Source organism: Coenobita brevimanus, chromosome 45 (assembly GCF_032717465.1).
Source record: "Coenobita brevimanus isolate Jiangsu-jjx chromosome 45, ASM3271746v2, whole genome shotgun sequence".
NCBI classification, from domain to species: Eukaryota; Metazoa; Arthropoda; class Malacostraca; order Decapoda; family Coenobitidae; genus Coenobita; species Coenobita brevimanus.
In genome coordinates, this window is record NC_136998.1 from 28,370,771 (window position 1) to 28,395,257 (window position 24,487).

Below are 24,487 nucleotides of genomic sequence, written 5' to 3' on the forward strand. Positions count from 1 at the left end.
AGTGATGCTGAAAAAAGAAGAATGAGGAATAGACTGAAGCGATTAAAGGCTGAAGCGAGGTGATAACAAGGAGACTGAAATGGAAATATACTGAAACGAGAATAAAATGAATATTAGGTCACACTGAAACGATAAGATACTGAAGCGAGAAGATAATGAAACGGGAATAAAATGAGACAAGGAGGCAGTGAAATGAGAAGATACTAACAGGATAAGATTCTAAAATAAAACAAGACAAGAGAAAATACATTGAAAAAAGACTGATTAACGGAGACGATACTGGAACAAGACGACTCCACGGTGAGGAGAAACTGAAGGGAGATGAACTTGTGTGTATCAAGGTACATTTCTTTAGTATTCTTGCGTTCTCCTGGCGATTTTGTTTTGCTTAAGAGAGACTTTGGAAACCCGACTAGTTAAATACAGCCTACCTTAACCTCGCCCTCCTTAGCACGCTAATAGTCCATTGTTTGCTATTTTTGTCATTTTAATATGGACTCAGATTATATAAACAGCATACGGGAGAATATTCATGTGTCATATGCAGAAATAAACATGTAAAGAAGAGGTGCATCGAATTCGACGAATATACAAACCTAAACACTGCACATGTCCCCTGAATATTACACCGTGAAGCAGCTCAACACACATCACAAGGAAGGAGCTTTGCCTGGAATACAATAGCAAGAGACACCTTTAACACCCGCACATTAAACACCAAACCTCAAGGTGCATTGACAGACAAACTTTCAAACTATCCCTTCTCGTAAGTAAGAATTATATATGCAGAAGATACAAGGAATGGGGAACATAAACTCATTCCATGTCTCACGTTCTTCCTGCAAAAATTGTCTTAATTACGACAGGGGATTGTTCGTCTTTTTGTGAGTCTGCCCCCTTGGCCTTTCCCTGAGAGTCGCACACCCACGCCTCGCAGCAAAATAAGTCTTCTATTTTCGCCACCTTATGTCGTAATTCCTCAGGACCAAGAGTAAGTGTTGGTCTCTCAGCCTGCATAATAAGTCACGCGTCGGGTTTAGAGGTCAAGGGTCGAGAGTTTCATTGTAATGCGGGAAATGTCTTCCTTATACAGTATATATATATATATATATAGATAGATAGATAGATAGATACAGTATAACCATGCGAACACATAATCACTAATAAATGTACTGTTTTAGTTGGTGGTGGTAACAATAGCCTCAAGTTCTCACGTACACCAGAGGGAAAAAAAAAATACAAAGAACATCAGTGTCTTTTGATCGGGCTTACCCTCGCAGAGCTAATTTTGCCTTACAAATGGTTTTCTACAGAGCTAAAAGGGTCATTTGTGGGTGAGACTTTAACCCGTGCCACACCAGTGTTGAATTATGGTGCCCTCAAGCAAGTTACGTCTCAGTATCCTTTTCTGTGAACTTGCATCCAGTGATCGCAGAGTAAGAATATTTTGTTCTGTCCCCAAATGGTTATATGTACCTTAGAGAAAGCCTCTTATCCTGAAGGAGTAAATTTAAGTTACATTCACCTGTAACATTCGGAAAAAAATTCTTCTAAGTGGAATATAATTGTCTAATGTGACAGGAAGAAAATGATACGTACGTTATACTGTAATTCTGAGGGACTGCATATACCCATACCCTCACCTACCAACACGTTCATACACATACCCACACTCTCACCTACACATACCAACACCGTCACCTACACATATCCACAGTCCCACCTACCAGCACCACATCTTCACATATCCACACCCTCACGCACTAAACCCACACTTTATCGGGATAACTCTGGTACTTCATTTCTTTAAACACCATACAACTTTACCCAGCTAAGAATGAGTATACGAATCTGAAAGTATTATTACACCACTTGCACCTGGCCTTTTTGTAATTAAGGTGCCCCAGAATTTGAACCAGGCTAGTTATTTTGGAGTGGGGGGTTAGTTTATAAATCATGGTTCCGGCAGGACTTTGGCAAAACAACAGGCAGGAGGAGGAGGAGGAGGAGGAGGGCGCGTTATATTAACCTGAATACAAAAATATACCTTTCATAATTTACCACTCCCAGTTATAAAGATTACCTACCTGGCCTTAATTGAGCGGCATGAGAGGTGAGATATATTAACTCCTTCACAGCGATGACTTTTTAAATATATTTTTTTTATCTTCTACCTAGACCTTTTTTTTTTTTTTTTTTTTTTTTTTCCAGGGGTATTTGAACTGGAAGGGTAAGGTATTTTCTTCTTTAACCCTTTCAAAACGAGATGTCTTTCGGAAGCTGCAAAAACCCGTGTGGGGACAGCAGAAATAATGTACAGAATGGCGTCCTAAGGCTGCCATAGTTGAGTAATGAAGTCTGAATTTGTTTTTGCTTGTCATACTCAGTATTTTTATTTGTCTATCTATATACCATCCCTTCATCTCATCCTCGGCCTCTCTTTCTCTCTCTCTCTCTCCCCCTCCACTTCACCCACATGCACTCTCCTCGTCAGTCTCTCGCTCTCCATCCTCTCCACATGGCCAGACCACCTCAGTGTATCCTAACGCTTTCTGTCGCATCCACACCACGGCGTTCCTTCACTTCCTTACTTGTCAGTCTGTCCCTCTATGTAGCCCCACATGATCCTCTCAGATAACTCATTTCCACCACTCTCACTCGCGAATTGTGGCCTTCCAACAAGGTCCAAGCTCTGCATCCATAGGCTACGTTAGATTTGGTATTACAGTACTATCATGCAGCGACTTCTTTACTTCAATGCTCACTTCCCTAAATGCATTCAAGGAACCAGTAACCTCTTTTCCCTGTTGTACCCTTACAAGCACTTCATCTTCCAACTTCCATCCTTACTCGTGACACTACCCAAGTACTTAATTGCATTTACATTTTTGTAATCGTGTAATTTCTCCTCTATAATCATAAAAATATTGTATATGACTGTGATACTTTAGACTTGCCGGTAAAATCAGCTTCTTCTCGTAAACTGTCCAGTAAGTGCATAATAACTTTCAGAGCCCGGTAAACTTTGCTAATCCTTAAAACGAGAGTATCGATCAACAACAGCGGTGTTGCCGAGGGAAGCAGGTAAATATTTCTCTTCTCTGATTAAAATGTTTAACCATTTAAATAGCAGAATCTGTTTACACACACACACACACACACACACACACACACACACACACACACACACACACACACACACACACACACACACACACACACACACACACACACACACACACACACACACACACACACACACACACACACACACACACACACACACACACACACACACACACACACACACACACACACACACACACACACACACACACACACACACACACACACGTCTTTTAGGATTCTTCTACCGCAAGTCATCCATTCATTATTCATTCATCTTGTTCTTATATCCGTGCATAATAACTCGGATCTTAACGCTCTGTAATGTTTCGTCATCTTTTCTCCAGAATGACCACTTCCAGAACACCACTATTTTCCCCCCACTCTTCTTTGAAACTGAAATCCTGTTGCATCAATCTTTCATGTCCATTCTGACAGAAACACTAAAACGTACTGTACAGCTCCCCAGCAACGCAGCGTTGTATTGTGTGCGTGGCATATATATACAACTTCTGTCCCTTTCCAAAATTCTGCACCACATCCCTCAGGTAAACAAGTGACTCACCCGCTCCAACTCTGACGGCTGATCTTCTCATGATTCATCAAGTGATGTGGGTTTGATATGCTACTCAGTCTTCACCTACGGTTTGCTCACCTTTACAGCTTACAAAAAGTGACATTGTTTAGTTGAAATGAAATTGAGATATCCCTTTACAGTATCCTTTCAGACATACAGTATCCTCCTCAGGACTCAGTGATATGCCTAAACTTGCCCGAAGTTGAGCCCTGTTTTTTTCTTTGTCATCTCTCACGCATTTTTCATTATCTCATTAACTAATCTATTTTGCGTCCGTTTATGACTACAGTAAATAACTCACTTCAAGAAACACAACTTTTGACTTCATTATTTCCACTCGCTTATAAGCCTAGCAACCTCTGGAAAAGTAAACTACTGACAGAAAATGATGGACAGAAGTGAAGTTTACAAGCAGCACACACTGAACTTTCACGAAACCCAAACAACAACTGGACAAGCATACCAAAGAAATCGTGTGAATCATCTCCCGAGCCAGGGAGGTGAAGTAATCTTGGCATGGGATGGGAGGGCATGAGTCCAGTGTGTACAGTGAGGCCACCAGTCCATTACAGAGCGTAGGGGAGTGAGGGTGATGCCAAAGGGTGTGTCAGTGAGGCAGCGGCGTGTGTAGAAGAGGTAGCGAAGTGTGTGTAAGGGATAGTGACGTGACAGTATGCTTGTTTATGGTTTTGGTATGGTGATTGTGGTGATGGTATTAGTCTGGTCGTATACTTGGTGGACAATGTGTTAGTGTGAGGTGATACAGGGTGTTATTAGTGCAGTCGCCTACTGGGTGTATATTGTGGAAGTGATAGGTGGTATTTGTTTTGGTAGTGGGGGTCATGCATTGGGTGAATAGTATGGTACTGGGTGGCATTAATGTGGTGGTATATTGGGTGGATGTTATAGTAGATGCTGACAGTGTAGTGGTGTAGTAGGTGGATATTGTGGTCGTGGTGAGAAGCAGTAAAATGGGGGTACCAGAGAGTATCCAGCGAGATAGGTCAGTGAAATATAAGCGATCAGTGGACAATGGACGAACAACACAAGGTGGACGGAGGAGCATTAGGAGCACAGAGAGAGGGACGACATTCATGACTGCAGGTAAGGCCAAGATTGCTGGAACAAACGAGGAAGATTATGGAGAAGTTATGTTTGAGTTACATATTGGGTTCTGGTGTGTGTGTGTGTGTGTGTGTGTGTGTGTGTGTGTGTGTGTGTGTGTGTGTGTGTGTGTGTGTGTGTGTACATTTACTTATTATGTCAAGTAGAAAGGCTGACTGGAGAGAAAAGATGCCAAGCTGACGATTAGAGGGAGAAAGAGTTCTACGGTATATAAAAGGAATGCAAAGCACAAACAATGCAGAAACCTGCGGGTCTGGCAAGTTGATGGGATTCTGATGCACAAAAAAAACAGGTGTTTTGATTTGATATATATAAAACTCTGCAACACTGACAGCGCAATTCTTCCTAACCCTGACTTCTTACATCCCTTCCTCCCTTTCTCAGGTATTCTTCGTTCCCATCTCCCTTCCAGCCCTTTCATTTGTTCAGGTTATCTACCTTTACATTTCTATCGCTTTTCTGTTTCTTCCTTTACGCCTTGTACACTGTCTCATCTTTGTGTAGCTTATTTTTATTTATTACCGGACGATCTTAATAGCAAAGGAGAGACCCTTGGTGGCAAAGGGTTAAGCGAAGGCTGCATCTATCCCATCCAGCCCCAATAGTCTGTTCTTAGCTGGATTTAATTGTGAAGAGATAGCAAAAGTGAAATAAAATTTGTCTTGGTGCTGAATGGGTTATCACTTTCGGCCCCCACATACGTCCTGTTTACCCTAGTCTTCATTCTTGTCCTATCTTTCTCACCCCTCCTCCCACACCTTCATACTTCCCCTTCTCTTCCTTATTTGGTCTCCGCATGTACATCAATTCATGGACTAGAGCCCTTTTTATCCACATCCATTAGATCGCCTTAAATTCCTTGGACAGTAGGCCTCATGTACAACTGTACAGAAAAGTATCATTACTCAGGGGTCCGATAGATACGTAACGAACACTACGATGGCTGCTGTTTCCGATTGGTTGATACATTCATATCAACGCATTTAGTACCTCAAACACAGGAAATGCCTCTTGTATCTCATACATAACCAACATTGTTGGATATGCAGGGATACCAAAAGTTTTTCTTAGCCCCCTGCCTGTTTTTCCAAACCCATCGTCGTAAGTCATATTGTTTAGCACAAAGTCGTAACGATACTTTTTTGTAGAGTTGTACATGCTTAAATGTCTCTGCTTTTTAAAAATAGTTTGATGTTACGTCACTTATTTGTGGGTGTGTTTGTACATATTGACGGTAACAAATTTTGTGCTAATAAGATATCAGACGAAAGAGCAAGTTAGTGCTTCGATAACTTAACAAATTATACTCATCTTCAGGCTTATAATTGTGTAGGTTGGATAGGACAGCAGATACAGGGAATCGAGAAAGATTTGGCGTAAAGAAGAAGAGTGATTACAGGGTAGTAGAGTATCTAGACAGTACACTTACATAACGAGAATGGATATGAGTAAGGTGGTGAACAGGTTATTATATGAGAAGGCTGAGGGGAAAAGGGAGACGTGGAAGACCGAAAGAACGTAGGTGAATATGAACGTGTGATCTAGATGTCGAGGTAGCAAAAGACTTGACAAGAAATTAAAATGTACAGATGAAGCATGTATGGAGATGAATGTGAGAAAGACTGTACCCCCTCCCCATTTTTTACACTACTGTCGATGGAACGGCTCTTTTCCACAGTTTTTATGAATCTCAGTTTTGTGTGGATCATTTGGCTTTTGAGTTGGAGCTGAGAATATCATAGGCATTTATTAGGAGTGAATGGATGTGGCGCTCATTTCTCTTTGCACTTTGGCTGATCATTCTCCATCCTTTCTGTTCTCATGTTCCTGTATCTGGAAAAGAGGGCTGGGACGATTATGGTAATGGTGGTGATGATGATGATGACAAAATATGTACGAGTATTGAAATGCTCATGATGAGAATTAATTTTTTTTAACAGTGCACAATATAATCTTAAAAGGATTTATCACAAACATTACTGCTTAGGTCATTTACCCTCTTAGTTGGTGTCTAAAATTATGAGATTATGACTTCCATAGTGTGTGATGATTTTGTCCCCAGAATATAGGACCCTGGGAAGTTTCAGTCAACAGGATGCAAAATTGGATAAATTAGTTTCAAGATAGGCTGACATGATATGGTTCCAAATTCAGTAACTGTTAATGTCAAGATACACAGCGTTCTCACTTTCCCCTTCGCCTTTTTAATATCTTTTTTCTCATTCTTACTTTTCCCTGCCCTTTCCTACCACCCCTTACACCCTGCCCCATATCCTCCTCCTTACATGGTCCGTAAACAAGGCGAGGTGGGCATAAAACTGTTTACCCCGGAGCCGCGGTGCACTTACTCATTTATTGCCTCATCAGGGCCCTCACCTCACCACAAAGGGGGTAGTGAGAAATGTGGGTGAGAGAGGTAATGAGGGATGAGTAAGGTGGGAGTAGCAGATGGGTACTTTGGAGAGCGAGGATTACTGAGGGGTAAGAGAAGTTCTTAAGGATGAGTGGAGTAGTGAAGGCAGGGGCAGTGAAGGGACAAGCATGGGGATGAGAGTAGCGCTTAGGAATGAGTTGGATACTGACGGGTGGTGAGAGGGAAGTGGGAATGAGAGGGATAATTAAGAAAGTGAGTGAAACTGAGAGGTAAGATTGGTGAGGGGAAGAGAGGGTACAAAGAGGAACAGTGAAGAATGAAAGATTAGTAAAAGAAGATAGGGGTTAGACTTGTACTAAAGCGTAAGGGAGATTCATTGTGGTTAACGTGGAAAGGTGAGAGGGATATTAATTATTGTGAGAGGCATTGAAGGACTTTGATTGTACGTGTGAGAAAAATGAGACTGGAATGAGTAGGCAAAAATATGAGAGAGAGAGAGAATCATATAACCTAAAAGACAAGGGAGATTTGTGAAGCTAACACAATAAATGTCGAAGGGAATTACATTACGGGTACAGGACAGTGTGAAGGATCGGGTGGATTCGAAGGTCAGCAGCGAAACGAGGTCAATTAACCAAGGGGGTCAATCAGTTTACCCAATAAGCACGTCAGTCAGAGGCCTGAGGCAGGTTGTGGAGATGATTTGGGGAGAGGGATAGGTAGTCAGGCGGTAAATGTCCGTGAGGCAGATCAGACCAGCAAAATATGTAGGTTTGCATGCAGTCAGGAGGCTGGTCAGGCTGCTGGTAACGGATGTACGTCAGGAGAGGGCGGTGAGATCAGGAAACTGCAGACACGGCAGGGCAAGAAGGAGTAGGGTAGAGCAGGGCAGAGGGGGTTGGTGAGAGGCAGGACAGGATAGAGGTCAGAGTAAACGATGGACCAGGTTTCAGTGTGGAAAGCAGATTCGGATGCAAGTCACAAGAGGGAGGTCAAGGCCGGGCATAGTGATGAGAGATAGGACAGCGGAAAATCACCTCTCGGTCTTTTTGAGGCTGTTTATTACGAAGGCTATGATTGTGGTATCATCTTTGTGTCGAAAGTGGATAATGAATCTAGAATGCAGCCGTGGCTTAGTGGGTTAGAGCGCTCCGCTCTGACCGAAGGGTCGGAGGATCGAATCCACCCAAGGGTCATTGGTAGACATCAGGAAGGGCATCCGGTCATAAAATGCTACATGCTCCAGTCCAAAAGTCCTCTACCCAGGGGCAACGCCTTAGCCCTTCGGGGATACCTGGCGTAAAACCAAATTATTATTTTATTTTTTATTTATAATGCACCCCAATCCACTAATTTCTCTGAGAGATAGGACAGCGGAAAATCACCTCTCGGTCTTTTTGAGGCTGTTTATTACGAAGACTATGATTGTGGTATGATCTTTGTGTCGAAAGTGGATAATGAAACTAGAATGCACCCCAATCCACTAATTTCTCTAGACTTCCTCTGTCATGGTCACGGACTGTTGTGTGGGTTAGGCTACAAGGCAGATCAAAATACTGTATCGTGAGTCGCAATTCTGGAGACAGTGAAGTTGCTGATGGCCAAGGAAGACCAAATTACATGTTAGGCCAAACATGGGGTCAGACCAGAATGCACTTCAAAAGCCAGTGTGAGGGACATGACAGTCTAATGGTAGCTGGATACGGTACACTGATGGCATTGTCAGGAAGCAAGTCAAGCCATTAGGCTTGCAAGGGTCCAGAGAGAGGAAGGTCAGGATAGTGGGAGAAACCAGTCAGGGCCATGTATGAGGACGGGGCCGGGCAGGGCAAGGTTCAGTGAGATGTCGGGACAGGGCAGGGTTCAATCAGATGGCAGGGCGAGGGTGGGGCAAGGCAAGACAAAGAAGGAGACAGTCAGTGGGCAGGACATGGCAGGGAGCAGCCAGAGAGCAAAGTAGGGCAGGTAGGGTGGGCAATACAGGGCAGGACAAAGTTCAGCCAGAGGGAAGGGAAGGGCGGGAGAGGCAGGACTAGTGAGAGTGACAATGGAAGAGACAAGCCTGGCTCTAAGATTGGGAAGGGTGGGAACACCAGGTCATGGTCCAGTCAGAGAGCAGGGCAGGGCAAAGCAGGGTCCAGGGCGGGGTATGGTAGGGTCTGACGAGCGAGGGCCGGCCATGGCTCAACAACCTCCAAATACAAATTAATTGTTTAATGGAATACTGTGCCTGATAGTGCCGCTGATAGTTCATCCGGAGCCTCTCTCGCTCAGACCATGGTGTTCAGCCTGCTGTTTGTGGTAGCGAGGGTAGTCATGGTAGTACGAGTAGTAGTAGTGGTAGCGATTGTGGTAGTGATTGTGGTGGCTGTAGTGATATAGTACTAATGGTAACAGCGATGTGGTAATGGTGATGGTAGTAATGTTAGTAGCGCTTCCTTCCTTCCTTCCTTCCTTCCTTCTGTCCTTCCTTCCTTCCTACCGTCCTTCCTTCTTTTTTCTTTCATTCATTTCTTCTTTTTCTTTCTTTCTTTCTTTCTTTCTCTTTCTTCCTTCCTTTCTTTCTTTCTTTCTTTGTTCTAGAGTCCAAACAGACACATTTGACATGAGGAAAGTAACGACAAAGTACTCACCGAGGCAAAAATTGGATTTTGATTGATTCCAAATTCATGAACTTTCCTGTATCGTTCAAGAATTAATCTGTGAGCTGTATTGACTCAGTACTCCAAATACAAATCTCTTGCTATTCCGAACAACTAAGTAATTTATTATGTGATAGAATCTGCAACCTCTAACTGATAGTGGGCTAGCGTTTTCCTCAGCTGAATAAATAATTTTGTCGCCAGAATGAAATACATACGATTTAGCGAAGTGCTTTCCTCTATTTTTTTTTCCTTATACTGTAGTAATAATTAGTGATATGTGACCCTGTATGACCTTAAATGTTCAGTGACCTTTCAGTGCTCCCAGCCCTAATCTGTCACCGGAAGTTGACTCCCCCCTGCCCTTCCTCCCTCCCCTTTGCCCTCTTCCCCTTATGCTCCCCCCTCCTGTCTTGCCACCAGAGAGAGAGAAAAGTTGGTCTAAGTCCCAGGGATCAGGAAACTTTGGGAGAGGGCAGAGGGGGGTGAGGAGGAGTAGGAGGAATAAGGGATATCAAGGAGGGGGGAGAAGAGAGGGGGAGGAGGAAATAGAGGAAAATGTAGTAGAGAAGGTGAAGGGGGAGCAGAATGGGATAAGGGGGAAGGGGGAGAGGGGATAAGAGGAGGAGAGACAAAAAGGGTCATCAAGAGGGTGGTAGCCGATGGGTGGGAGGGGGGAAAGGAGACTGGGGACATAAAGAGATTGAAAGAGGGACAGGAAAGGGGACTAAAATGATGCAGAAAGGGCGCAGAAGAGCTAAAAGGAGAACGTCCCTATAACTTTCTCCCTCTTCTCTCCATTATTCTCGTTTCTTCTCTCCTCATGCCTTTCTCATCACTCCCACAGTCCTCTACCCCTTTCTATCCTTTTTCATCTCGTCTTTAGTCCCTATCCTCCACTACACTACACATCTGTCCCTGCTTTCCTCTTCTTCTTTCATTTGCTCCCTTCACTTATTCTCCTTTCGTTCCTCATTTTTCTTTTCTCCCCTTGAATAATTCTCAACTCCCCCACATTTCTTCTCACTCTCCTCTCTCTCTTTTTTTTCCACCCTATCTATCACTCCTCCACGCATCTCTCCTGGTTGCCCTTCCCTTCTCTCCCTTTTCCTATTCCCTTCTCGCCCTTTTCCATCCCCCACTTTTCTTGCTCTCTCTTTTCCCTTTCATCCATCCTTCCTCCTTCCTGTCGTTTCGTCCCTCCCTTTTTCTCACTTTTTCCCGTACGTCTCTCAACCCCTAACACATTTTCACCACCTCTCCCATTTCCTTCCTTCCTTCCTCCTCTTCTCCCTCCTCCCTTTCTCGCCCTCCCTCTCCCCATTTCCCTCACCCGAGGAGGAGAATCGAAGAAGAGGTACAACTTTAGGCCGACGAAGATCAAATTACGACTCAGTGGGATGTCTTGCGCTGTCCTTCTGTCCTACCTTGTTCTGCTTGTCCTTTCCCCGTGTATGTCCTGTCCTGTCGTCTGTCCTGCCATCCCTCTGACTGTCCTGGTGGTTGTAGATGTCTCCCTGTCTGTTATGAGAATCGGGTAACGTCTTGATAGTTTTGTATTTGTTTCCATATCGCTCTCCGTCTGCCATGTCTAACCTCAGTCCCGTATGTGTCCTGTCGTCTCTCCTGCCATGTGTTTGTTTGTCCTGATACTTGCGTTTTTCTCTCAATTACGAGAACCATTCTAAGCCTATCCTGTCAGTTTTGTTCATACTTTTTGATGGCTGCCCTTCTGTTCCGTCCTGCTGGTCTCCTGTGCATGGCCTGTCGTCTGTCTCTTACTTGAACATAAACGGCTGCGTGTTATAGTCTGTTTGAATATTTTTGGATGATTTCTTTGTCATATAAGCTTGTAAATGTTTGTGACTTCCAGGAAAATACTGCCTCAGCATGATGGATTATGCCCTGACTCTCATTCAATCCCTTAAAATGTCATCTAATTTCTAACTGTCCCCCCTCCCCATTTCTTTCTAACCTGGTGGCGAGCCTCACAATTTAGGTACCTTGCTCAACGTATGCCTGTTCTACCAATGTTTACCTGCCCTGTCTGTCTGTCACTGTCCTGCTCGTCATACTGTGTCACCCCTACCCCCTTACCTCTTCTTGTCAGTCCTACCAATGCTTGTCTGCTCTATATGTCTCGGTCGCTACTCTGCTTATCAAACAACCTCTCTCTCCTCCATACCCTGTCTATTATATCTGTCAGTCAGCCTGAGTAGGACTTCCAAAAAATCTTATATGTGGAGAGGACAGGACCAGGAACACGGACGAAGAAAAGTGGAAATCTTAGACCGGAAGAGAAAATAGGATGAGAGAGAGTCTAGTATTAAATCAGAGATTACGGGAAATGGAAAAATAGATTGTAAGGGATAGAAAATAACAGGACATATATTAGGAGAGGAAATCAGAAGGAAAAATAAAATACTGGACACAGCAATTCTGAAAAGGGAAAAGAAAAATTTTATGAGAGAACATGTTACTGAAATAGATTTAGGAGATAGAAAAGTAGATTATAAGCAATGGCGAAAATCAGAGAAAGGAATAAAGAGAAATGAGGAAAGGAAAGGAGAAATAATGAATCCAGTATCTGAGAACGTGGAAACATACAGAAAATATTAAGGGCTGAGTTGCTCATTTATGCCAGGACAAAATCGGCCACATTGTTCGACCCCTGTATTGCAAGAGGCACATTCTAAGTTGACAGAAACGTCTATGATGTTTGCAGAATAGAATGTGGAAGTCGTCACAGTGAAAGGGTTAACGAAGAGTGTTTCTAGCTTCTTCAGTACGAGAGGGTCTTCTTGACCCTGTGACGATGACAAAAATTGTAACTTAGTTGATTAAGGTGGTTAGATGGTGGCTAGGCAATAGGTGGTTAGATGTTGACTAAAACAAAATACTAGGATCGTCATTTTGAATAAGATCGTTATCGTAGTGAGTTGCACATTGAATATTGCCAAGACCCTCTCAGTTTTACTCGATAATTAGAAACCACATAAAGAATTTCACAGACAACCAACACAATATCTCGACCATAAACGACTGATATAACCAAGAAGTTTGAGTGGGTCGTTTGTGAGCCTCTGCAATCATAATAATATAATAATCTACATCTATATGCAGCGTGATGCATAGCTTGAAACAGTATAATGAATGAAATCGAAGGGTGAAAAGAGAGGAAAATGGGATACAAAAGAAAGGGAGTGAAGATGAAGAAGGGACAAGCCAGTGTTCAGGAAAATATTTGTACAGATAGAGAGATTAATTCAAAGTAAAGAAAAAACAAAGACAGACGTAAGCTAGAAAAGGAGGGAAGAATGATGGGGAAAAGTATATATATGAATAATGTTTGTAAACAAGAAATGGGGAAAAAGACTGACAGATATAATGATAGAAATATATAATAACACGAACAGAAAAAGAGAAGATATGACATAAGGAAGATTAAAGTGTAAGGAAAAGAATCAAGCTTATGACTAGAGTAGCGGAGATAAATGAAGAGGTAGAAGAGGGGCGGGGAATAGACGAGACAAGTAGAAACAGAGAAGGAAGAAGGAGGTGTGTAAAATGAGAGCTAATTGAGACGTATTGTTATGGGTCTCCGTCCTGACCATTACTCTCGCTTCCGCCACAACCACCATTACCACTACCATTACCCAACACTACAACCACCATTATCCACTACTACCATTACCATCACCATTACGAACCACTACGTACGCCATTATCGGCCATTTCATAATATCGTTATTCACCAGCTCAGCAACTATACTCCCTTCACCTAAACTTGATCCAGATTTTCGTCTCTTGCAGCTTATTTTCCATAACTGAGTGGCAGAACAAGACAGTACTAGGGCTCTACATCCTCTCCTTAGCAAATGTTCCTGACTAATGTTATATTCTAGTCACCATTTTCTACACGACAACCAGCACTGCCACCACATCTACCACCATTGCCACCACAACTACCGCCATGTCACCACAGCTACCACCATTGCCACCACAACTACCATCATCTACATCACAGGCCATCAACCACCATCAGTGCCATCACGTGCAGTCGTTACTCTCATATACCACGATCTACACCTACTACCATCCCGCTGCCATCATTGCATCTATTACCAGCTAGCCTACCACCATCATAATCTGTCACCATCACTATAGTTTTCCACCATGATTATACCACCACCACCACCACCACCACCATCACAAACACTTCCCCCTTCCACACGCATCATAACCTACTCGTCTCTTCCCCCCACCAGCACCACCACAATTACCACCACCACCACCACCACCACAAACTGCCACAACTCAGATTCCCATAAATATCCATCCTCTCTAATCCCGATAAAAAGCTCTCTCTTTCCAAATTACTTTGTTCTTATCGTCTACACCATCGTTCCCTCCATCTTCTTTTAGTAGGAGACGTGACGTGATTATTCTTGCTACCAGGAGACATTTTTTTTTTTTTTTTTTTTTTTTTTTTTTTTAGGTTATGAGTAGTGTGTCGTCATGTTAAGGTAAAAAATAGTCTCCATTAATTATCGGATGGCGAGAAAAAAATTTATCTTTTATTATTGCCATGAACAAACGATTTTATTTACCTTAATCCCTTCACTCAGATGACCTAATATTCTGATGAGGGAGCATCTTTTGGAGCAGCCTTATCTGCCAGTCACTCATTAATGATTTTCGACTCTCGGTGCTTCACTCGTACACTTTCACGAAGTCCCATATTCCGGCCCTAATGATCTTGCATCTATCAAGTGATTATCAAGTTATGTTACTGTTGCTGGTACCAGACGAATTTATACAACTTAGGAGAGCATCCAAATAGTACAGGGGTTAATAAGGGGCATATGTAACCCCTGCTTGTGGAAAATCTCTCTTGGTCTGAATAAAAATGTTTAGAGACAGCAAGAATACAATCGAAATTACGTCACCGTAATAAAGTGATTAAAAGCAAGGGGAAAAGTATTAAAATAAAACTTCCATATAACAAGAAAGTTCATACAAAGAATATAAGGTAAAAAATGCTTTTTGATTAGGGTCCTTCTACACATTGTTATTAATCACATTTCATGCTGTTCACACCACCAGACGATTTGGATGACCATAAGGGGCGATATCAGGTAAAGAAGGGATAATGGAGACTGCCTTTACCCGTTCACTTAAAAAAAAAAGAATGTGGTCTGGACTGTGCTTAGTGAAATCGTCTGCCGGTAGCAAGAATATATAAAATAAAATAGTTTCGGTTAAAGGTTATCACATTTCAGCAAGGTAGGATGATTTAAAGTAACGGGGTTAATTAGTAAGCAAAGGGGTAACTCAGCCAGGCATAGTTTCAGTCTCTGCTAAACAACACCTGGTTTTTAATCAAAGCCACAGAATTATTGTAATTAACTTTTGAAATACAATACACCTTTCTATCGGTCTCTGTTATATGACGCCAGTTCCTGTGAGAGTCCCCCCCTCCACACACACACACACACACACACACACACACACACACACACACACACACACACACACTACTGTCATTTCTGTCCCTCCTGGGAAACGAACCCTTTCTCACGGCACACCGCCCTTCACTTTATATATTGTCGTCATTATCTGTGCCCAAGAGACTTATATATACTCCCATACCACACACTATTTTTTTTTTCCTTACATCCGATAAAACTTATGCCCCATTTTGTTGCCTTCACGTCGGGTCTCACCTTTACCTGTCCCTGGAGCTCAATATTGTTACTCCCTTGGGATCCATTTCTACTCCCATACTTCCCTTCCCCTTGTTCCCTGTATTACTCTCCTGGTGCCGAGAGAGAGAGAGAGAGAGAGAGAGAGAGAAAAAATAAATAGTGAAATACTGGAAATATATAGAGTAGAATGGATCTCTTTCTCACTCTCTCTCTCTCTCTCTCTCTCTCTCTCTCTCTCTCTCTCTCTCTCTCTCTCTGCTTCCCTTTATAGTTTTCCCTTTCACATTCTTACGTTCTTTTGCCGTCATTTTTAAACATATGCTAGTTTCGTTTTTATTCTTTTTTTGTCAACAAAATTATGTCAAGTTAGTGTAATGCTTGCTAGGTGGCGCCAGGATCTCTGTGGCATATATGACTAGGTTCAATGGGCTTGTTCTTGATATTTCTTCCATTTATATACTCTCTCCTTTCTGTCTTTCATTTCTGTCACGCTTCATTTCATCTACGTAGGTGGGAACAAGGGAATTCTTATTTTTTACATGCCGCCTTTTTTCTTTTCAGTTGCTCTTCGCGATGCCATTACTCTGCAATTCTTTTTTTTTTTTTTCCGTCTCACTAATTCCGTTTTTCTTAAGCCACGAATGCCGTCTTCTTCTCGGGTGGACTGAGATAAATAGTGATGGCAATTACACGTTGCTCCAGTATTAATGGACCAATTAGTCTGCTGACCTTAGGGGGTAACGCTTCATTTATTGCCGTCTAAATTAAAGTTCGGTGGTTGCATCTGAGGTGGGAGTGAAACAGAGATAGCAAGAGTAACAAATGGTGTGGCGCGGTTGTTTACTCCGGTACTTCGTTGTCGGGGCTGTAATTAACTCTCATGGACAGTAACCACTGTATTTTAAAAGCTAATGCGAGAGGGTACGAGAGTTACAAATGCTACAGTGGCTTACCCGCAGATTGTTTTGATGAAGTTGTAATGATCTTGTGTGGAGCCCTATTGCCTTTGCCTTAGGAGAATTTGCGGCACCACTTTACTTTACGATATACAAAGTGGTTTATATATTACGCATCAGCATTCTCGTGTTTTGTGGGGACGGCTCGGTTCACTGGGGAGAGGAGTGCAGATATTTTGACCACTTTGTGAAATTACGAATCAACAATGGGAACACAGGATGTAAGGAAGCAGGCATGATGAAGTATGATGAGGTATTTACGAAGCAGAAAATTATGTAGGACAGACACTGGTAACACTGACTGAGCTGTGCCCACATCATCAGAACTGAGATGCATCATACGTGTACCACCCTGCATCGTGTTTAGTACATCTGAAGGGGCAGCCAAAAAGGATGGGAGGGACGGCGGGCAAGAGTTGCGAATGGAGGCGTCAGGGCACTAAGGTTTTGGGTTGGAATTAACTTGTGTCGACTCAGTTACATTAACACAGGCTTCTGCGACTCACCCTTAGCTGTATTAACTTTTTGAACTTGGACATTATGGGTCGTTTTATGGCTGGCTTAGAAGACTTTGTAGCGTCTCTTCCCAAGTGATGTAACCAGCATATTACATCTCAACACCCTCAGCCCCCTATGAATTACTCTCAGTTGAATGAAATCGACTGGTGTTAGCTGGGTAAAATACAAGAGTTGTGTCGACCATGAGAAAGTTAATATTCATTTGTATGTGTTTCTCTTTCTTTTAATATTCAGTTACTGGCATAGTTTACATCAGTTATAAACTACAGGATATGAAGATGTAACAGGCAAAATAAAATGTCGAAGAAGACTTGGCACGAAAACTCCAAGGCTAACGAGAATCCGGGCCAATAAGAACTAATCTGAGTGGATGCCAGAGTTATGAATGGTACAATTGCTTACCGTGGGCGAAATTCACAAGCGTATTTACGATTAATCTCTTGTCGTAACTAGGACTGATTTTACAGGAACAAGCATTCCGTTTGCAGGAGGAAGATTTGCATTTACAGGAGAAACTAGAAATATTGGAAAATGTTGTATTTCCATTCCTTTTCCCTCTTGCAAAGAATTTAGTATGATTTTCTTCTCCTAACTAGAATTTATTTTTGCAGGAAGAATGAAAGACACTGGAAGATATTGTCGTTTCCTTGTCCGTGTTGCGTAAAGAGTTCAGCTAGGACAGGAAATAGATCATATGTTATTTTGGTGTGAATCTGTGCGGGGGGAAAGCATTCTGTTAGAACTGTAATTTATGTGGATTTAGACAAGGGAGTGAAAAAAAAGCTATATTAAAGGGATAAATGTTTTAATTCCTCGTTCACTAATATGATTCCTTTTTTCCTTCAGGTAAGACTTGTTCCCCGATTGGCTACTGGTGGTGGTGGAAGGCGATGGTGAGTGTTAATGCGCGTTTTCAGTCTTTCTTTCTTTCTTTTTTCTTTTTTTCTATTTTTACCCTGACAAAGATCGCTAACCACGTTCAGCTTAGTTGGTGACCAAGTGTAGTCTGACTAGAGGGGCGATTTGTCTTGCAACCAAGGAGGCTCTTTCTTACCACATAAATTATATAAGACATCAAATTTCATGCATCCAAGACATAGGGTTCAAGTAGAAAGAATGACCCAGTTCTAGTAAGTGAAAGCACATCGACTGTTGACCACTAGACTTTTGGTTAATACAGAAGTGAGCGATGCCAGGAATGATGTGGACGTAAACAAAAGGTACATCACTAACATCACCTATTCGGCACACTTGTTATACAGTAAATGAGGATAAAAAATAATCATAATATCAGTTTCATACAAAGACCACAGGAATCCAAGCTGCGGAAGTACGAGTATTATAAGGTCTGGTTACGTTTGTTTCTAAATTATGAGTTGATCTGACTGTGAGATGAAAATGGACCGAAGTAATGAGCGTACTTGAGGTGAGAACACAGGTCGTACATTCTGGACCAGCTAAGAAACTGTACTAATACAAAACCGCAACATCTGACATGGCCTGAAATGCAGACAACGGCAATTAACTCGCTTGGAAAACAGATGAAACGCATGGCAGACAAACAGCCCGACTCTGCACAAAAATTACATGCAAGTGAGATGCTAACTGCATAAACGAGGGGGAATTACTGTGGACATAAATGCTGTAGGTTAGTTTACTCCCAATTTACGTAGTTTCCATTGCGCTACGGAACAGGAAATTTTGTCACTAGGCCTTAATATTTATAGTCGCTCGTTGTTGTTGGTGGTGGTGAGGTGTGTGGTGTGGTGGTGACGGCTTCCCTGGACGTGAAGGTGGTGGAATGCGTACTGCAACTTCCCTTTTTCCTGACGTCCGCCATCCTCCTTTCAGGAAGTAGGGAGGGAATTGAAGGATGTTTGTCAAGAGCTGCCCAGTTCTATCAGTGCCACCCCATGAAGGCGTCCCTCTTCAGCATCACAGCCGAGCTTAATATTGCATATCTCATTCATACCTGCTTTATCTTCATTACTTTATTCTTTTTACCTTGAGGCGATGTTATTCAGTTGCAGAAAAAGTCCCAAATCTGAGTAGGATAGGTATTGATATAGTACACATAAATATCGGTATGTCATAAAATTATATAAACTAGAAAGAATAATCTCAATACGCCTGCCGCTCTCGTATCCACAATCATCTTCCTCTCCACGGGGCAAGACAAAAATAAGTGGAGGCAATAAACAAAAATCAGTCGTAATTGCTCTTCAAAAATCACCTGAGCAAGCAGTATTGGAACCCGCTATTATTTCTGAAGAGTTTGTGGTACCCGGAGAGATCAGCTGGGGAGGAAGGGCGGTGCGTTCCCTTCCCACCAGCGTTGCGTTAAGGAGCATAATCTCAGGCTCTCGCACTCTGAGAAGGCTTTACAACACCTCCTCTATATTAGTTTGTTCCAGCATGCGCCGCTCAATCATTTACTTTATGCTATTTATGCAATAAAATTCGAAAATAATAAGCTAGGAATGATGAAAAGGAAAATGTAAAATAAGCAAGAAGTGTAAGAAAATGTCTCATCAGTTTCATTCTACATAATATGTCACATTAATAATCTACTGCACGCTATTATTCAGTGTCGGTATTAACAAGACATGAATTATATACCGGTAAATGTTAAGGTATAGTCTGTAAAATAAATCGATTAAGAAGAAATGTAAAGAAGCTTTATATCGATAAGGCTACGAGAACTAGTTACAGGACCGTATTCTCGTCCTTTACGGAGGCTCCAGTCCCTAGCACATCATTCTAATTAAATTTTTTTATATATCTAGAACGTTAATATATTCTGTTATGTTATTTATGCAGTCCATATCGATGCAAAATATAAATAACATAAAAGAGAATAAACTGTAATACGAACACTGAACAGGAAAGAAGAGGTATAAGAAAACCCAAGCCGACATGAATGGAGGCTATAGAGTCGTCAGTCCTACACAGAGGCGAGGCAGAATAGAGCTTTAGGGGCGACCACAAGGCGAGACGGAAGGAACTCTTACCTTTTTCCCTCATTAGGGCCTGACCAATAGGGCGTGAGGCAGAGGCGGGGGTTGGAGAATCTTAAAAGTATTATCGGGGGGAAGGAGGGCCCGGGTCCAATATTTTTGTCGATCTTGGCCGACCCTGTGACAACCGTGGTATTGATGGTGCTGGTGGGGGGACAGGGGGAGGGGTTAGGTGTAGGGGGAAGTGTGTGGAGGGGAATAAAGGATAGGGGGAAGGAGTGGTCAAGAGGTGTAGGGGAATAGAAGGATAAGCGTAGGAGAAAAGGAACAGAGAAAATAGGAGGAGGGAGGAGTAAAGCGTCGAAGGGGATGGAGAAGTAGAAGAGAAAGGAGAGAGAAGATGGTGGTGAGGTAGGGAGGGAGGAGGATGTGGAAGGGGGTAGGGAATAGAGGTGGTGATGGTGGATAGGGATGGGTGGGAGAGTAGGGGAATAGGATAAGAAGAGTGGAGGAAAGAGGAGAGATTGAATAGGTAGGAGGGACAGGTGGAAGATGGAAATGAAAGAGAATTGGGAAATCAGGAGAGCAAGAAAAAGGGGGCAGGAGGGGAGACGGTTTTGGAGTTGGGTAGGGGAATATGGGGAATGGGTGAACAAGGGGAAATAGGAGGGCAGGAGAAGAAAAGTATGAGAGAGAGAGAGAGAGAGAGAGAGAGAGAGAGAGAGAGTAAGTATTCAAGTTACTGACATACTGTGAGCCGAGGAGCAAGAGTGATTTACTGTGAGATAAAGTGAGCAAGTTACTGTAAGCGGGAGGGTAAGAGCGAGTGCGTGAGTTAGGGTGAGCGAGAACATGAATGAGAAAGTTAATGTGAGCGAGAGGCGGAGTGAAATAGTTACTGAGAGAGAGAGAGAGAGAGGTGGTGACATTCTCAGGTGCTCAGGCCAAGGACGGTGTTTTGGCCTGGTACTTTACATGCAAATGCCGGGCTCAGGTGTGGTGTAGGGGAGAGGGAGAGGGGGACGGGGAGGAGGGGGATGGGAGGGGGAGAGAAAAGGAGAAAGAAAGGGAGGGAGAGAGAAGGGAGTAGCATTGGAAGTGAGGGCAAGACGAGAGGGGGGGCGATTCAGGGAGAGGCAGGAAGACGGGAAGGAAGAGAGGAGTACGAGTAGGTTGAAAAGCGAAGCCAGAGAGAGAGACAGACAGACAGACAGAGAGAGAGGGAGGGAGGGGGGGCTGGAAGAAGAGGGGAAGGAGCGTGATGCAGGAAGAAGTAGTGAAGGAAAGAGGGATGGAGAGGACGTGAAAGACAGGGAGAAGCTAGGGGAAGGAGAAACAGTGATGCGGGATGAAGGAGAATAAGGAAGGGAGGGAAAGGGCAAGGAGGCAGGAGAGGGGAAGGGGAGGCCGGGAGAGTAGGAGAGGGAAGTGAGAAGACGGAGAGGCAGGAGGGGGGAGGGGAGGAGCGGGAGAGAAAAGGAGGGGAGGGGAGGCTGCGAGAAAGTATGGAACTGAGGGCTGTGAATGTCCAGATGGAGAATTACTACGGGTGGAGGAGGGAAAGGAGATGGTGAGAGGGAGGAATGTACGGAAAAAAGACAGAGTGGTGGAGAAAGAAGAGGTGTGGTAAAAAAGAGACAGTGGAGAAAGGAAGTGTTGGAGAAGAGGAGGTGGAGGAGATGCGATATACGACGATGGCGGAATGATGAGAGAGAGAGAGAGAAAGAGAGAGAGAGAGAGGTGATACAAATGCGTGATGTTGATAATAAAGTGCTAAGAAAGGGGTGCTGCTAAGCTTGCTAAGTCTACAACAATACGGTCCCAAAGACAACAATGTAGCCACACAACAGGAAAACAGCCTCAACAATAGGGGCAGTCAGAGAGAGAGAGAGAGAGAGAGGGAGGGGGGAGGGAAGAGAGAGTCGTAGAGTTAGGCACCCTCTATGTTTTCTAATTGTTTGCCGTGATAGGCCTACAATACTGGTCTGTGTTAGGGGAAGTGGTGAGTTGGAGGTGGTGGGCGGGGGTGAATGTGGAAGGAAGGTAAGAGAGAGAGAGAGGGAAGAGTAAGGGGGATAAGAGATGAATGGGGAAAGGGGGATGAAAAAAGGAGAGAGAGAGAGAGAGAGAGAGGGGGGGGGAATGAAGTTTCTGGAAAGATGGTCAGATTCGGAAGATGAAGGTAGACAGGAATTTGGTAAATATACTGTATACAAAATAAGGAAAACGGGGGGGGGGGAGGAAATGTGTAGAGGCAAGTGAGGTAAGAAAAGTGGAAAGAAAAAACGATATATTGACTTAAGAAAATGAAACAAATGCCAAGAAAACAGTTAAATTATTAAGAGAGGAAAAAACAAAACACAAGCGGTACACGAGACGACGAGAGAAATAACAAAATAAGAAGGAGAACTTAAGTGTTGAAGAAAATAAAAATGGATGAAAGGGAAGAAATTACGTGGAAGAGAAGACAGGGAGAAAAAGGAAACTGAAGGAAGGAGAGGAGGAAGACTAGGGTGACTGGAACAAAGGAGGAGGAGGAAGGTAGGAAGTGGGAGGGGAGAGGAAGAGATGGAGGACAGAGAGAGGGAAGGAAGGAGAATGGAAGGAAAGGAAACGAAGAAAGGTAGTAAAAAAAAAAATGTAGCACCAAAGGAGAGAAAATATATGAAAGGTAAAAAGGGAGGATCCGGGAGGCAGATCAGATAAAGGGGAATAAAATAAAAGAAAAACAGAGATGGACAGATACACAGAGAGACAGAAATAAAGAAAAAAGGAAGAAAGAACGAAAGACAGAGAAAGGATAGGGAAAAGAAAAAGGAGAGGAAGAATGAGAAAAGAAAGAGTGAAAGAAAGGGAGAACAGAAGGAGCCAGTGGAGGGAGCCTACAATGTCTGAGGCAGAGGAAGACTAAAAGAGAGAGTAAAAAGCCTAATTACCCAACACGGAAAGAAAATAAGACAAATCAAAGTCAGGAGCAGGCACTGAAAAAAAGAAGAAAAAAGAGGGATTCAGGAGTTTACTTCCTTCCCCCAAGGACGTCTGTTTCAACTTACTGTAGTTAAAGTTAGGGTATATTTCTTAACTTGGGACACCCGCCTGGTAAAGAAATGGTTACTGAAGGCTATATCTAACCTCTCAATTTAGAAAAAAAAATATCATCCCAGCTGCGTAAAGTTGTCTGGCGGCAGCAAAAATAAAACATCTTAATAAAGACGGGGTGGTATTGTTGTACTTAATGAGAGAGAGAGAGAGAGAGAGAGAGAGAGAGAGAGAGAGAGAGAAAGGGAAAACCTGTGTTGGCCACGTTTAACCACTTTCGTCTGGTAATGTGTTTTACTGTTTTTAATTCCAAGCCAGTTTTTAGTTTCGAAGTGTGCCATTGTAGGGAAAACGATAATTAATCGGGTTCAAGATATCTTTCCTAAATAGAACTGAACTATATGCAATTTATGGAAAAAAAATAAAGTATGTAGACACGTTATTGAGCTACTTGTCTAGGTAATAAAAAATAGTATAGCTGACTAACTTCATAAATCCATCATCATCATCATAATCATCATCATTATCATCATCATCATCATCATCATCATCATCATCATCATCATCATCATCCTGCTTCCGACTGGCATATGAGGTGTGAAAAATTTCGCAATTGGTAGAGGAAAACTAAAAAAAATACACTGGTCCTATTTTTTGAAGAAAGAGAGAGGGAAAGAAAAAGAATGAAAGATAGAAGGAAGAAAAACCAACAAAACAAGAGTAAGTAAAATGTAAATATATACGACCGTAGATTTTATTTTCAGGTATCGAGGCTTTAGAAGATCCAGGAAACAAAGACACAAAGGGATGCAAAGGAAAGCCAGTAGCAAGAGACTCGTTTGACCTGTAGAGAGTGTTACAGAGGAGAATTGGACTGTGGTATCTGAGCTATGAGTCTAAAATAAAGAAAGCAGAGAGAGAAGACGTGAGATACTTCAGAAACACATCCCACTGAGAAAACCCATTAAGGTGATGTTTTTTATAGTTTCCTTTTGTTCTTACCAGGCGATTTTACATTTTAGGAAAGCCCTCAAGTAGAAGAGAAGCTACTTAAGGCAATATCTACCCCTTGTACCTCATAAAGTGTCTCCTGTGCTATATAAGACCGCTTAGAAGATAGTAAAAAATTGTCAAAATACTGCATGCTAACCAAGAAGTAAGAGAAAGGAAAATGAGTAAAATAATGCAAAAGACATCTGTAGGTACTGAATGAAAAGGAAGGTGTAAATTTACGATGAAGTCTGGTTGCTGAGAGAGAGAGAGAGAGAGAGAGAGAGAGAGAGCGTAAAAATGGGTGCAGGAGGGCGAGATGAGATCCACTAAGAGAATTCGGCAAGTTAGAGAGAGGGACGAAAAAGTTAGTGAAGAAAGGAGAATAGGAGGATGAGAGAGAGAGAGAGAGAGAGAGAGAGAGAGAGAGAAAGAAGGAACGGTGGGAGAAGGAGGGAGAGAGATGTGAAAAAA

At 42.7% G+C, this 24,487-nt stretch overlaps 1 protein-coding gene across 1 annotated transcript in view; it reads left to right on the top strand.

The window, feature by feature from the left end:
- LOC145398471 (uncharacterized) overlaps nt 1-23,873 on the top strand; it is an 89,100-nt gene extending 65,227 nt beyond the window's left edge. The window contains exon 3 of the mRNA XM_080271347.1: nt 23,788-23,873. Coding sequence (XP_080127473.1) covers nt 23,788-23,873 — 86 coding nt within the window. The remainder of the gene's footprint in view (nt 1-23,787) is intronic.
- The last annotated feature ends 614 nt before the right edge of the window (nt 23,874-24,487 follow it).